Raw genomic sequence first — 16733 nt, 5'->3', positions numbered from 1 at the left:
TAAGGATTCCATCTTGATTTTATGTTGGGCATAATGCACACAATTGGACATCTCCAAATGTTAAATCTCAAAGTCCTTTAAAGTTAAAAATGTGTGATTTTTATTGGATATTAAAATTTTAAAATATTATTTTGAAGAGGAAAGAAAAATTAGACTACCAGGTGCAAAATAGAAGTATAAAATTTATTTAAAACCACCCACAAAGTTCTGTGTAATCAGGAATGATACAATTTGCAATAGTTTTTTTAAAAACTCATGACAAAGATTTAAAATATAATTTCAATTACAGTATTCATTTAGCCTTATTCAGTTAGAACACTTAAAAAAAAAACTTTGTGCTCTAAATAAATGAGACACACAAGGAAAATATAATAGACAATTTCCACAACTATCTTTACATGTATGTTTCAATACTAGTACATTTCAATGCATTTTGCTACATAAACATGAAATCATGTACAACTGCTGTGCACCAAAATTTAGCTTAATTAGGTCTTTCAAGTAACATGCAATTCCAACTCACAAGTCTTCAAGTACTGCTAGTAAGTGTTCCCTTGTATGCAGAGCACTACATCTTGATCCTGAATTGAAGTCATCATAATTAAGACTACTCTTTCCCTTCTGCATGGTGAAGTGCTTTTTCTTGAAACTGTTTCTCCCATATATTAAGAACCCAAACCAGATTTTATGGAGTTTTAAAATCTTTCCCTTACTAACTTATTTCATTATATGGGATATTTAATACAGTAGGACTGCAATAGGTAAAAATAAATCCCCCAAAGCAAAAAAATCAAAGGTACAAAATAAATAGTAAATATACTCAAAGGAGAGAAAAAGTCACGTAGAGACAGGAATATTAACTTGTGAAATTGGTATTTCTCTATTGAAAAGTCAATGCTACTCTATTTCCCCATAATGAAGAATCTGAATATTTTACACCCACTATTGATAAGCACTGTCTTCTCCTTTGAGCCAAAGTATTGATATACACGTGAATCTACACGTGATATAGGCCACCATATAACACAAGAGAAAATAAAGAAACTAGAAATTAATGCTTTTCTTTCTGCCAAATAGTTTTATGAGTTTCTCTTCAGGGAACACTTCATGATTTCTTAGTAACTCAAAGATGACTATCCACCCATACATCACAATGCAAAAGCTGCCCCCCCATTTACTATAAAACCATTTCTGGAAAAATATTTCTCTTAAAGCACCTATCACAATGTTATCTGTTATAGAAGTTTAAAAAAAATGACCATACATATTAATAAAATATTTAGTCTTTGTTTTGTTTCTGTTTTTTTTTCTAAGAGCTGTTTTTGTAAAGTCCTATGTTGTCAGCCATTTTATAATATCACAAACAGGCATTAGTGAGGATAGGCAGTTATTGAACCAAATCATCAAAAGTGGAATTTATTTGATTATTTAGGTAAGTTTGGGTTTTTCATTAGTAACCCAAAATGTACTGATGGAAATGCCAAAATATCCCACCTCTTTATAATTATAAAGAGCTTACCCAAAACTTTACAAATACATCTCATTATTTTTCTTAACTCTCTGGGCAAAGATATGTTTAAACTTTGGACACTTTACGTGGCTGGAAACAAAGCAGAACAAAAAACAAAACAAAATACTTAAATAAGTGGGAGACAGTACTTACTAACTCTTAAGAGATGCCAACAACTTTACATTTTTACCACGGGGGCCTGGGAACTAAGTCAGTTTACCCAGCACATTCCCTTCTAGAAACCTGCATTTCAATATAACAAATACATTAAACTTTGATTATGAGTTGCTGATCTCAGTTTTTAAAAAAATAATATTTTTAGACAAATATTACTGAGGTTTCCTTTTGTTTTAGTAATACAGGGACATTCTTCATTAAAAAGCTTACTTACAGGGGGAAAACTACAGCTTCATTAATCTAAGCCCTAATGCAGAAGTCCTGGGAATTTGGGGAGACCTTCCAAAGTATGCATACAAAAATCACTGGCTAAATAAATAATGGAAACAAAGTTGAGAAGCATGTTTTGCACACAATAAGTAGGTTTTGTATTATTCTTAGATCAGGTCTGACAATTTCTGCTCAATAACACTCTGTAAGTCATAGTTTATGGTGCAGAAATGCATTTAGCAGTCAGTCTGCAGAATTGAAATGGTTTGATCTCAGATGGGTGGACTTGCTCTGTGACTGGAGCAAGGCATTTGCTATTCTTGCCAACCTGCAGGTTCTTCACCAGTAAGAGGAGTATTTGGACATCTGTCCAACCTTCCGTGTTGGGGAGACAAAGAGAGTACACAGTGAAAGCAGTTTGATAACCTAAAACATTATAAAGTCTAGGGGTTATAAGTTTTCTTACTACCATATTTACATTCACAATGGTTCCTCATTTTTTTCAGATAAACTGCTACAAGGTGGGAAAAGCTATTACAGTATGTTTTGGTGTTGAGATGGTGGAGTGAACCTGCAGATTGCTGATGGGAACACAATTCTCCCTTCTTCCTGCACCTTAACTTCCCCCTAGTACATTCACAACTCCAAATACCTGATCTATCTCATCTTTAAGAATTCTCAAACTACTTTCAGCTCATTTTTTAAATCTTTCTCACCCAGATTATAGAATAGTTCCTATTATCACAAAAACCCAAATTTCGAAGGGGTAAATTTACATTGGAGAGTAAAGACCATCCGCAAAACTGGGCTGGGGGATAAAACATGTGAAAAAAAATTGTCTACTGTATAAATCAGACCCATTATTAATTCAAAGCCACTGGTCAAACCACTAATAATTAGTATGATGCATTATAGAGAAATAGCAAAGCTATATAGGAATAGTGCTAGAATATTTAACTTCTGATACAAGTTCTTGCAAAACACTCAAACACCAAGAAACATGTTGAGAGTCAAACATTGTTGGGATTGTTAAAAAGTGGATGCTCACCTGTGGTCTCATGACCACTATAACCCTAAAAACTGAATTTGCCTCCGACAGAAAATGACTGAATAAAAGATTGTGATCCCTTTTGGTATTATTCCACAAAATACTTATGAATCAGGATTTTAGAAAGCAGGAAAAGACAACTTGACCAAGATGACTGCTATTCTTAACAAGAACCATGTGTATTTGTGTAGGGACATGGGGAGTGGACGCAGAATAGAGAGGGGAAGCGACATAGTTTTAATTTAAAGAAAATCAGAGGAAAGAATCAAAACTAGAAAAAGAAAGTACATTTAGTGACACCATGGCTTCAGTAAAATGAAAAAAGAAAAATAATAACAAGCAGAGTTTCTGGTCAAAGATGGTTAAGTTTATACCTAGCCAAATGAAGAACAAATGAAATTACTTTTCAACACTGTTTCTCCAAAAGCGAACATGTTTCTGACAGCTGCAAGATTTTTTCCTGATGAACAAGACAAGAGAGAATGCCTTTCATCACAGCTGCTAGGGACAGAATTTCTATTTTTAGGAAAACTAGGTTTATACCGCTAAACAAAAGTTTCCCAAGTTGCACTCAAACATAAATCAGTTAAGTCAGGTCATATGTTTAACATCTGATAATAACATCCCTACCTTAGACAAAGTTTTGCTTTAATTATAGCAAGTTATATTACATCTTTGCATTACCTGAAGGATTAAAATATATGCTTTTCGAAGTGAACAATAGTATTTGATTGGGTGCCCAGAAGGAACAGGAATTGAATGAAAGTCATCCAGATATACTGGAAAGCAGAGAATTCAAGTTTGTAGAGTTCAATGTGGACAAAAAGTGAGGTCTTACATAAAAGCCAGTTTTACCATCTCTAAAATTAACAGAGGACTCTTATTTTACACAAGAGAGGAAAGAAAGCCAATAAATTTCAGCACATTCCAAGAAAATACACAAATTTAGCTTCTGACACGCTGATTTTTTGACTTGCATTCCAGAACCATGAATGGCCTCATTTCCTAAATCTATTAGAAGAAAGCACATGTGGAGCACAATTTGATTTGGGTAAATCCAGACTCTTCAGGAATCAGGACACTGTATCACCTAGTTGAAGTGTGCCTCAACTGTTGATGTTGAAGTTACAAGTTCAATACACTTACAGGAAAGTTTCAGAGCTGTGCACAATAAAACAGTATTCTAATATATGTAGACAATCACATCAAAATTAACTATGCTAGGACTTAATTGTGAAGCCAATTGGCAAGAGGTGTGAATAGACTGTACAACCATGGCTAGGTAGTATATACAATGGGTATACTTTCCCGAACCCTTTCATTCAATTTTTTCTACCTCCTTGTATATGCATATTTCCAGGAGAAATAAAAGCCTGTACTATGTAAGTACCTGGTGTGTGTGTGTATATATATATTTGAAATAGCTAATTCAGGCTACTGCCACATTTTGTTGGATGAGTTAACAGGATAGCTTCATAGGTAAAAGCTAGATTTCCCACACAAGGCCCACAAAACTCTGCAGGCAGGGGAATCTTGATCCAACTTCATTTGACTGGCTTTCCAGAATTTCTCAGAAAAACAAAAAGCAAGAAAACCCAACAGAAAAAAAAAAAGCCTTTTTAATCTTTACTTGTACCACAATAAGGTTATTTCCCAGTGGTAAGATACTCTCTGGGTGAGCAAATAGAGTTTGTTTCCTCGAGTCCTCCTAAGCATAAAGTGGCCTTCCTTTGATTGTTTCAATTCTAATTATAAACATAAGTACACATTGACATTAACATCTGCTCTCTGGGCCCCAGTGATTGAACTATATGACTTCTGAGGTGTCTTCTAGAGCTGTGAGAGGCCACTACCATATTATTTCACAATTCTCATCATAAATCTTTACAAAAGGTCAAAATTCACAGTTATACTAAATGTAGACAAAAAGAAAATTTCCATGCATCAAGAAGTTGTGAAATAGAAGATAGCTATATATTATTAAAAGTCATATACAGCTACTGATTTACTCGGCACATTCAAAGGAAATCCTGTGCCCACTATTGGTGGAAGTTGTCATGCAATGTCAAAACTTTGTCGCAGATAAAAAAGAAATCTCAATAGGATTTGTTTTAAGGAATAAACTTAAGTAGTTTGAGTTATTTTCATACATGCTGTTGTGGAATAAATGATAATCAGTTTGAGTCCACTTAAGTAATAACATTAGGAAGTAGGTTACTTTGCATGAATTATTATCTCATTTACACAAGGGTATGCATTCAATTAATTATGTATTGGGGTTATGTCTTAAGTAAATTGCTTATGGATCTCATCTAGTTGAAATTCTATATTTAACAAATTAAATTATTTCATCCACATGCAGATTGCATAACAAAGATGTTGGAAGGTTAAGGCTGCAAACATTTTGCTAACATGTAAAAATTTACCTACAGCTATACATTTTCAGCAAGCCTCACTTTCAGTTAATATATTTCAGCTAAGTCTATGACATGATGTAGTTGGTACTTTGTGGATGAATTGGAAAGCTGTAGGTAAGGCCGATAAGCAGAAATTTTTTTCAACCACGGCCGAGAGCCATTAGAAATGGGATTTTGAAAGGCAGTGTGATATTTTTGTAGGATTCTAAAATAGACAGCTCATTGTAGTTAGTAAGTTTGTAACATAGTATGGACAGGTCGGGTTAACTGGGGGTCATGTATCAATTAATTAAATTATACCATGAACAAGGGCAGAAGATTGAAAAACTAATTTTGAGTACTGTAAGATGGGTAAAGCCAAAGGTGATCGTTCTAGTAAAACATAATAAAAGGTGCAGAAATAATGTTAGATGACCAGTTTTCTGAGTGAAAATGTCATTTCAAACAAATTTATTTCCTTGCTTCATAAAAGCATTCTAAAAGCAGTGTCACTAGCATACAATCACAAATGCTGGAGAACATTGAATAAGCATAAGCTTAAAAAAAATCACAGGGCAGATAATGGGATGGTAAACTGTTTAACTTATGAGAGTCCAACAAAGTAGGAATCACAAGTGGTTCCCACCATGGTGTTATCAATTGAGACAGGACATTGATGGTGTTAATTATAATAATGGAACATTTTATAACATTTCAGTTGAGAAGGGATATTTTCATGTACTTGCTTTGGGCAACTGCAACCAACTTCACAAATCCCAGTATTCTCCTAAATAACACTGGTGGTTCAAGTTTCTTAAGAAACTTACTCAACAGTAGTGACACTGATTTGAACTGCTGCAGATATATTACAATGGATTCCTTCGTTCTTTTTGTTTTTACAATTTTAAATAGACTCTATGCCCAAGATGGGGCTCGAACTCAAGACCTGAGATTAAGAGTCGCATGTTCTACTGGCTGAGCCAGCCAGGCGCCCCTACAATGGATTCTTTTGAAGGAAATTTACTGTTTCTTTGGAAAAAAAAAAAAAAGGATAAAAGCATCTTTTTAAGATTTTAATTCTTCATGCTTACTGTGTCATGGGTGGCAATTCAAAGAAAAACAAAAGCTATTATTTAAATTCTGCAGCCGTTCAGTAACTGAAGGGAAGAAAGATGGGTGGATGGTTAAAGGGTCTTAAAACTTGATTCATTAAATCTGGTGAGGAGATAATTTCTAGTGGGAGCTAAGGCCTAATATCTAAAACGAAATATCACAAGGGTGTATTCCTGATAGTCTAATACTAGTAAATATCTTAAGGAAGCAGCTGAAATAATAAACAATCACTTATTTATATACTTATATGTATAAGAAACCTTAGGCTCACAAAAATATACATGTTTTAAAACGGAAATCTAAGGCACACAAAATACTAAAGTCAATGAATCACCCTACTTTACATATTCAAAAAGCAGAAATCTACTTGTACAAGATGATGGACTACCAATGGATATTTGTTATATACAATCCCTTCATATTCCTTCACTTGGATTAGTCAAAAGCTTGAAACTGATACTTTGCACCATATATTATTTTAATATAAGTTACAATGAGTTTTTCTTTAGAGCTTGCTGGAACTGTTTGCTTTTGCACCAAAATTGTTGAGTATTAGCAGTTGTGGGCTTCCTATGGCATTTCCAAGGGAGAAGCACCATTATTTAGGTTTTCCACACTCCCAAGGTATCTGACACTTTGAATGTTATAGCACCTCTGCATTTTAATAGAATCAAGTATTTCATTGAAATTTCTTGTTCTAAACATTTTGTTTGGGCAATCCCTTTTGTTTTGTTATAAAATGAGTCAATAAGTAATGGGAAAAAATAATGGGAAGGCTAACATAAACGGAATGCCTATTTTCCTGTTACCTAGAACATAGGCAATTATCAGAGAAGATGAGTTTTTTCCCTAAAACTAATATGCTTAGATAAACTACTTTGGATTAGCTCTTAATGGACAATACCATACTTTGAACACCACTTCTACTGTTTGGGATGTGTGGATATAGGATGACATTAGGGGATTTCTTTTCAAAAGATTTCTATAGGAATTTTATTCTTACTCTACCAGATTGAGTTTCAGAACAAATAAGGCAATTTGGGATGGGTAGGGTTCTGGCTACTTAATTTTTAAATTTTATCACCTTGAAACTTTAGAAGCATTTGACTCTTCTGAATACTACTATGTCCCATCTCCTTTTGGAAAAACCTTTCATGATTATATTCAGAAAGCTGGAGTTAAAGTAAATTGGGGCCACTGTTGCTTGATAAATCAGAAGAGACCACGCTTACTTAGTTCCAAATAAAATGTTAACAGATATTGGTGATATGCTTCCTAATTCCAATTTTAGAGAAAATTAACAATTTTTGCATGTTCTAACTATTTTATAGAAGTAGCTAATATTTGCATGAGAAAGGACAACATTAAAAAAAAAACAACAACAAACCATATACATGATTAGAATACATATTGCAGTTAACAAGATGGAACTCTACACAGCAAGAATAAATGATTTCTCTTGTATGCAAATATGCACAAACAATAAACAATAAGATTCTTATGCTATACTATTTCAAGTTACTTTTAAAAATAGAAAGTGCTTTTAAAATATATATTTACAATTTATGAACAGCCTCCAACCATTAACAATATTGAATTATTTTATATAGGAGATATTTTGAGAGAAAACATTTCATTGGTTTATTTCAAAGGAATATGCCGATTTTCTAGCAATGATTGGAAGATGTTGGAACGATGGCACCATGACATAATAATGCAGCTTATTTTTAACTGTTGATGTGGGTAAGCACCAGGAGCTGTGTAGAGTTAACACTGTATCTTGATTTTATATCATAGCACATGAACCTGTTAAAATCCTCTAAAAATGACTCTTGTTTCATAGTAAACAGACTTAATTTAAAGCACCAAACTGAGTGATTCTATCAAGGTTAACACCTAACCAAAACATTTCTTTATGTATTTAAAACTATAAAACTTTTATTTTTGCTTAAAATGTGCACCTTCTACCAATTGTCAAAATATAGTCACAGTTAAGAAACACCCACCCCATTTTTGTTTTTGTTTTTGTTTTTTTAACCTCAGCCTTCAAATGGGTGAGATGAAGATAAGTAAACGACAACATGACTTTCTTTTAACAGCACCTTGAAAAAATACACTGCACTAGCAAAGGCATTAAGGGGAGAAAAGCCTTCAGACCCAATGGTTATAGGGCCCTGCAACATGTGTGAGAGCATAAGGGGACACGGTGACAATATTGTCATGGGTTAATGTTAACGCTTTATGAGAAGGAATTTGGTTCAATTCATTAACTTCAGGGGACAGGTCAGGAACCTCATTAGCTGCCTGGTCTTTCTGCTCTGAGGCCTTAATTTTCTTATTCTTAGCTTCTTTAGCCTCGAACTTAATTTTGTTTAGTTCAAAACCATGTTGGGGCTTATTCAGGTTTTTGTGCTGGTAGAAAACAAGGGAAAGGCGTGTGGGATGATTCCGGTTTGGGTGTTCAACAGGAGTGGTCGCATGAAGTTCTCGCCGGGCGCACTCAATCAAAACGGAGCCGTGGGCAGGTGCTATTGCCACCCCACCAATGTTGGCATCTAAGAAGATGTGCTCACTGTCTGACCAATACTCATCGATGTGGGGCAATTTCTCCTCAGTAGGTGACAGGGGGTCATCTGATAGGGGGTCATCTGATAGAGGCTCATCTGCATCAGAATGCTGCTCATCTTCTTCCACCAGAGAGGATGTAAGGTCATGAGGAGAGGTGGTGAATGGGGCTTGCTGGTTTGGATGATTAGAAGGTAGCTGTTCAGATGGACCAGTGGAAGGCTCAGAATAAACCAGGGACTCTGTCACAGGAGTAGACAAGGTGGAAAGAGCAACTACTTCACCAGGCTGTGCAATTCCAGTGCATTCCCCAGCAGCTGCATTAGCACCACTGTGTCTTGCAGAAGGCATTGTGCAGTGGGGATTGCTACTTCTTTCTGAAAACCCGTAAGAAACTGACACATCATTCTTAAAGGGAGCTGTTGTGGCTGATGTGGTCTTAGGGGACCAGGAGAAACCTGGAGATATGTTTGCCTCTTTCAATGTGTGAGGAATGGATGGGGTCAGTGAGTAGGTTTTAGTGTTGTCCGAACCTTTGAAGATAAAATGGGGTTCAGTTTCACTTTTTATTTCAAGTTGCAAGGCTTCTGTTTTATTCCCTAAACAGAGAAAAGGACACCAAATGCAAAGATAAGTACAATACTGCTTTGGGTAGTTGTTTCTGAGTATCTTAACACAGAAATACAAAGGATAATATAACAAAACATCGATGATGGTGAACTTGGTCAGTTTTGTTCTATTGACTTTAAATCAAACACACAAGCAGGCATTAAAAATTGCATGTAGTTTAGTATGCTTTTTCATCCAATTATTTTCCTTAAAGAACTCTTCTCTTTGCAAATAATCATAAATAAGCACACAGATTTAGCGAGAAGGATGTCCATCGCTTAAAATAGTAAGAGATTAGAAATGACCTAATTGGCTATGAAATAAATATTAAAATCATACAGTAGAATACGATGCAGGTGATAACACAATCTAGAGCAGTATTTCTACCCAAAGATGTTTAGATACATTTTAGGTACTGCATAGTCTCATTTTCAAAAAAGTAAAAATAAGTAATAGTTTATGAATATTTCTGGGTCATGAAAACATCATGACCAGCAAACTCAATTATTAGGCAAAGGGAAATCATCTAAAAATTTTTAGTTGAAATAAGTCATTTGTGACCATCAAGAGCAAGTTCATTTAAGCTTTGTTTCTTTCTCACTAATTAGGTAGATCTCTATTATCACATTGGCTCTTGTAGGCAATCTATTCTGACATAACCACACAAACCACATATCAAATGGAAACATTTTCTTTCAGGATATTCTCCATGTTTTGAAGTTCTAAAAAAATTTTTGGAAGTGTGAAAGCAGCTGATTTTAGGTCAAGTAATAGAAAAAGTAAAATGGCCATGTTTTAAAATAATTAAGAATATAACAGCAAACATTGACCTAATCCAATAAAAAAATTATCAATAAATAAAATGTAAAAAAAAAAAAAAGGCAATTTCACCCTCAAACAATACAACCTGGAGACAAGATAATTCCTTCTCTTCCTTTTTTTAAACGTGGAAAGCGTAGGGCACCTGGGTGACTCAGAGGTTGAGTATCTGCCTTTGGCCCAGGGCTTGATCCTGGGGTTCCGGGACAGAGTCCCACATCCTGCTTCCTGCATGGAACCTGCTAATCCCTCTGCCTATTTCTCTGCCTCTCTGTGTCTCTGATGAATAAGTAAATAAAAATTTTTTTATAAAAAAAAAAAATTTTTTTTTAATAAAAAACAAACATGGAAAGCTTAAAAAAATAAATAACTTGGAGCACGTCACAAATTTATAGGTTGCCCTTGTGCAGTGGGCATGCTAATCTTTTCTGTATCATTCCAATTTCAGTATATATGCTGCCGAAGCCAGTATAAATGAGACCGTTCTTATTTTTATTTTACTTTTACCTTTTTAGAGTAATCTCTACACCCAATGAGGGACCAAAATTTACAACCCTGAGATCAAGAGTCTCATGCTCCATTGACTGAGCCAACTAGGTGCCCCAGTTCTCTTTCTTTTTTAGGGGAGTGGAGAGAGGGGCAAAGGGAGAGGGAGAGAGAATCTTAAGTAGGTTCTAGTCCCAGAGCAGAGCCCAACTTAGCGTTTGAACTCACAACGCTGAGATCATGACCTGAGCTAAAAGCAAGAGTCCAAGGCTTAACCAACTAAGCCACCCAAGCACACTGCCTGGTCTCACTTTTAAATAGTTAAGGAGTATTTCACTGAGGGATCCCTGGGTGGCGCAGCGGTTTGGCGCCTGCCTTTGGCCCAGGGCGCGATCCTGGAGACCCGAGATCGAATCTCATGTCGGGCTCCTGGTGCATGGAGCCTGCTTCTCCCTCTGCCTGTGTCTCTGCACCTCTCTCTCTCTCTCTCTCTGTGACTATCATAAATAAATAAAAAAGGAGTATTTCACTGAAATGGATAAATCTATTTAAAAAATTATGGGTCAGATTACAAAAGGACAAGGAGTTGTAAGACAAGTATTGTGCAGAGGGCTACTAAAAGGATATATATTATTAAAAACATAGCTTATAAAGATGCTATTATGGAATGACACAAAGATTGAATATGATAGGAATTTTTAGAGGCAGCATAGAATCAGGTAAGTGAATCTTAAACATACTAAATTAAGTGTAAAATGGAGCTGCAAGCAAAAAAAAAAAAAAAAAAAGCTAATTCTCCCTGCCTTGCCTCTCCACTATCTCTTTGTTGAATCTTTCCTAGCATTACATAAATGTCGCCCAGTCATTTCCCTCATTTTACAAAAAACAAATAAGGCAAATCTCCTGGCAAATATATAAAGAAAAAAAAAAGAAAAGAAAAGAAAGAAAAGAAAAGAAAAGAAAAAAGGAAAAAAGGAAAGAAAGTTAAGGAATACCCTGTAATTTTAAAGTTGAATATCAGTATAAATCCAAGGTGTATTTTTTTCTTTGGACTCCGTGGAGAGATGGCTGAATTTATATATGGGGCAGGATTATATAAGATGAACCTAGAACATCTTGTCGGAACAGCAGCTAAGGAAGAAACTATCAGAGACAATTGGGGTCATGACAAAATTAAGTTCAGAAGCCAGCATGATGGGTTTCTACCGATTAAAGATGGCACAATTTAAAGGATTTTTAAAGCATTTTCATATATAATTTGGGGAAAGAAGCCCAATTAATGTGGGCTGAAATATAAACTCTAAGTAGTAATAAATACAGGGGTGTCTGACTTGATAGGATGAGCACTGGGTGTTATACTAGATGTTGGCAAATTGAATTTAAATAAATAAAAAATATATATAGGGGTGTCTGGGTGGCTCAATCGATTAAGCATCTGCCTTTGCCTCAGGTCATGATCCTGGGGTCCTGGGATTGGGCTCCCTGCTCAACAGAGAGTTTGCTTCCACCTCTCCTTCTGCCCCTGCTTGTGGGCTCTCTCTCTCTCATGATCACACTTTCTCTCAAATAATTAAAATCTTTTAAAATAATAAATACTATCAATAGAATCAAATTGCGAAGCATTTATTCTAATTTCTCCGTATGAACCATACCTCAGAATTAACATGTTATTGATCAGGACAATATTTCTTTTGAAAAGCAAATCAACTAACAAATGGAAAAAAGAATGAGAAGAATGGTAGACTTTGTTACTTCTAATGGAACAATGAATACAGAACATGATAGTACATATTTTTAAAACCAGGAGATAAAAGACTCATGCTGACAACACAGGTACCATGGATCAACCTTAAGATCACAAAGAGATACCATCAAACACTGTGCTTCCTCATGTGAAGAAACAAGAATGTAGAATTCAGACAGTGGCCTTGCCATATCAAGTGATTTTTTGTTTTCTGGTTTGTTACAGCTGTTGTCGTTTTGGTGAACTCTACACTCAATGAGGGACTTGAACTCACCACTTCAAACAAGATTAAGAGTCATATGCTCTACCTTCTGAGCCAGCCAGATGCCCCCATAGTTAAGTGTTTTCAAAGTTGAAGCTGAATTTATCTCTATAGGATAATGGTTTCTACTATATGTAAAAAAGAAAAAAGGAAGAAAAATAGGAAAAAAGCAAGATTTAAATAAGAAAAGGTTTAGGAGACAAATCAACTAACTATAATGTGTGACCTTGTTTGGATACTGATTAAGTAAACCAAATGTCAAAAAAGAAAAATCATTTAGGAGATAAATGGAGCAATTTGAGCACTGGGTTGGTAGTAAGACATTATTTGTTTTGCGTATTGTGGTTCTAAACATTCCTTATCCTTTATTGACAAATACTGATGAAGTAATTGATTACATGATATGACTTCTGCAATTTGTCATAAAAAATTTTGAAGAGGTGGGGCCAGGATCAAGACATAGATGAAATAAGAATTATTATGTATTAAAATCTTTTAGGGGCACCAGGGTTGAGCATCTGCCTTTGGCTTAGGTCCTGAGATCAAGTCCTCACTGGTCTTCCCACGAGGAGCCTACTTCTCCCTATGCCTTGGTCTCTGCCTCTCTCTGTGTGTCTCTCACGAATAAATAAATAAAATAAAATCTTAAAAAAAAAAAAAAAGGGGATCCCTGGGTGGCGCAGCGGTTTGGCGCCTGCCTTTGGCCCAGGGCGCGATCCTGGAGACCCAGGATCGAATCCCACGTCGGGCTCCCGGTGCATGGAGCCTGCTTCTCCCTCTGCCTGTGTCTCTGCCTCTCTCTCTCTCTCCCTCTCTCTGTGACTATCATAAAAAAAAAATGTTTGAGGGGCAGTCTGGGGGGGCTCAGTTAAACGTACACTCTTGGGATCCCTGGGTGGCGCAGCGGTTTAGCGCCTGCCTTTGGGCCAGGGCGTGATCCTGGAGACCCAGGATCGAATCCCATGTCGGGTTCCCGGTGCATGGAGCCTGCTCCTCCCTCTGCCTGTGTCTCTGCCTCTGTGTGTGTGTGTGTGTGTGTGTGTGTGTGACTATCATAAATAAAAAATAAAAAAAATAAACGTACACTCTTGATCTCAGGGTGGTGAATTCAAGCCCCATTGCTTCACACTGGATGTGGAGCCTGCTTTAAAAATAAATACAGAAAATTAAAAAAAAAAAAATCATTACCTCTAGCCTACATCTCTTCTCTGAACTATATATTCTTAAACAATTCTTTTCCTAACAGTTGTCTGACAGGTCTCCTGAATTTGACATGCCCCAAATCAAGCTTCTGATCTCCCTCTGTATCTTTCCAAATCTATTCTTTTCTCCCCATTTTCTTATTTCGGTGATTCCTCCAGTTTTCCAGTTCCTTCGGACCAATAACATCAGGATAAACACCGACACTTCGTTTTGTCCACACTCCAGATTTATGAGAAATCTTGTTGTCTTTGCCTTATAAACATCCAGGACGGGACATTTCTCATATGCTCCTCCATCCATCATCCCTCTCCTGAGTGGTTAAGATGGCTTCTTTACAATCACCCTATTTTTCTTTACTCTGCCTAAGGTTTCCCAGTTCTTTTTTTTTTTTTTTTTTAAGATTTTATTTATTTATTAGAGACAGAGACACAGGCAGAAGGAGAAGCAGACTGTGCAGGGAGCCCGAGGTGGGACTCGATCCCAGGTCTCCAGGATCACACCCTGGGCTGAAGGCGGCGCTAAACCGCTGAGCCACCGGGGCTGCCCTGTTTCTCAGTTTCTTTTCTTTTCTTTTTTTTTTTTTTTTTTAAGATTTATTTATTTATTCATTCATTCAGAGAGAGCGAGAGAGAGGCAGAGACACAGGCAGAGAGAGAAGCAGGCGCCACGCAGGAAGCCCGATGTGGGACTCGATCCCGGGTCACCAGGATCACACCCCGGGCTGCAGGCGGCGCTAAATCACTGCGCCACCGGGGCTGCCCTGTTTCTCAGTTTCAAACCAGTAAACAGAACGTTAGGTTTGAATTAGGTTATAGTCCTCTCTTCTTTTACAAAGCCTGGGGTTAACTTTTCAAACATCCCTTTTCCTTCTCTGATCTATCACCTACTCTTCCCATTTCATGCTCTGCTTCAGCCACACTGGCCCCCTTGCATGACTCAAGGATTCCAGGTTCTTGCCTCCTGACCTTTATATTTGCCATTTCCACTGCCTGGAATACTGTTTCTCCAAATAAAGACACTGATGATTCTCATTGGCTTGAGGACTTGACTGAAATGCCACATTCTCAGCAAATCATTCTCTGATAGCCATATGTGATGGTATTCTTGCACAGGGTTCCCTCTCCTCTTTCACCGCTACATTTCCAACACCCACAACAGCACAAAGTGGTGCTTAGTAATACCTGTTGACTGCATTACTTAAACTGATGCTAAAGTTGACCGAGGAAGACTTCAAGGAAGTGATGTTATTTCATGTATGCCAAGGAGGAGGAGTAGGACTTCAAAACAGAAGGGAAACAAACAATAAAAACATATTTAAAAAAAAGAGAGAGAGCATAAGTGGAAGAAATACCAAGAACATTGATGGGTCACTTTCTTGTTGACTTTAGGTTTTGGCAAGTATGTAGAAATTGTTTCCATGTATGTAGTCAGTGTCTTTTTATTTTTTTATTTTTTAAGATTTTATTTATTTATTCATGAGAGACACACAGAGAGAGGTAGAGACATAGGCAGAGGGAGAAACAGGCTCCCTATGGGGAGCCTGATGTGGGACTTGATTTCAGGACTCTGGGATCAAGACCTGGATGAAGGTAGATGCTCAAACACTGAGCCACTCAGGTGCCCCCAGTGTCTTACTGTGAACTCTAAACCAATCTGTATTAAAAATAAACGCAGTTTAAGAACAATTATCTAACTTAACTGATATCTATCTAAAGTTGTGTTGTCTTTTTTAAAAAATTTATTTATATGGCAGAAAGAAAAAGAGAGAAGAGCACAAGCAGGGGCAGAGGGAGAGGGAGAATCAGATTCCCCACAGAGCAGGGAGTCCCCATGAGGGACCCAATCCCAGGACCTTGGGGTCATGACCTGAGATGAAGGCAGATGCTCAACTGACTGAGCCACCAAGGTGCCCCTCTTCCCCCCTGCCCTGAATAATGCCACATTCCTAAGAGAGCAGCAAAGAGAAAGGAAAGGGGAAATAAGGTGCAAACTCAAGTCCTAACCCTTTAGCCACTGGAAGTTATGCACAAAAATTCAGCAGTATCCACAGGCCTCACCTAAAAGCGGCAGCGACGAAGTCTTGCCATTGCTTGTCGAGTTGTTCTTCCGTTTCACCCGAGGGACGAATTTTTTCTCCACAGCTCTTATCTTATGTGCGAGAACTTCTGTCATCATTGCTGCCCTCTTCTTTCCAGAACGAGGTACGGGCTGAGTAAAACGTTTTCTTTTTTTACGACGGGGTGTGAGCACCTCAATGGCCCCAGACTTGATCTTGGCTTCCATTCCTTCTCTAGAGCCAAACTCATCTGTGTCTGAGAGTTTGTAGAGTGGTAGCACATGCAGCTGCTCATCTTGAGGGATAACCCCCAAGGAGCGGTTATCTTCTCGTGTTAAAGTACAAACCTGACAGAAAGAAAACACGAAATAGGTCCTACACATTTATCATAGTTTATTTCTACCTTCTAACTGTTGCCATTGTCAAAAGGATCTGTGTTCCTATTCTATTTTCCAATGGTTACTGATGGTATAGTAATTCTGGATAAATTACCATATAATAAGCCACTCAACACTCTTCAATTCTGGTAATTTAT

General features: G+C 36.9%; 1 protein-coding gene, 1 long non-coding RNA gene and 1 other non-coding gene across 8 annotated transcripts in view; 1 reads left to right on the top strand and 2 right to left on the bottom strand.

Moving 5' to 3' along the window:
- Positions 1-13035, top strand: part of LOC140631935 (uncharacterized) — a 105300-nt gene extending 92265 nt beyond the window's left edge. Inside the window, exon 3 of one of the 2 annotated variants that reach the window (XR_012029471.1) lies at positions 12903-13035. This is a non-coding gene — a long non-coding RNA (uncharacterized lncRNA). Of the gene's footprint in view, positions 1-3929; positions 4053-12902 lie in introns of those variants that run through there. The other variant, XR_012029470.1, reaches the window with a different exon arrangement.
- TET1 (tet methylcytosine dioxygenase 1) overlaps positions 8397-16733 on the bottom strand; it is a 130065-nt gene continuing 121728 nt past the window's right edge. For all 5 annotated transcript variants that reach the window (XM_072823358.1, XM_072823357.1, XM_072823359.1 and 2 more), the window contains 2 exons: positions 16200-16545; positions 8397-9618 (listed from right to left, as the gene is read on the bottom strand). In XM_072823358.1, coding sequence (XP_072679459.1) covers positions 8606-9618; positions 16200-16545 — 1359 coding nt within the window. In that variant the 3' untranslated portion in view covers positions 8397-8605. The remainder of the gene's footprint in view (positions 9619-16199; positions 16546-16733) is intronic.
- Positions 10813-10919, bottom strand: LOC140632775 (U6 spliceosomal RNA). Its single transcript, XR_012030466.1, has one exon. It is a non-coding gene; the product is annotated as a U6 spliceosomal RNA (small nuclear RNA).

The sequence above is a fragment of the Canis lupus genome, chromosome 4 (assembly GCF_048164855.1).
Source record: "Canis lupus baileyi chromosome 4, mCanLup2.hap1, whole genome shotgun sequence".
NCBI lineage: Eukaryota > Metazoa > Chordata > Mammalia > Carnivora > Canidae > Canis > Canis lupus.
This window is presented reverse-complemented; position numbering and strand designations above follow the sequence as displayed.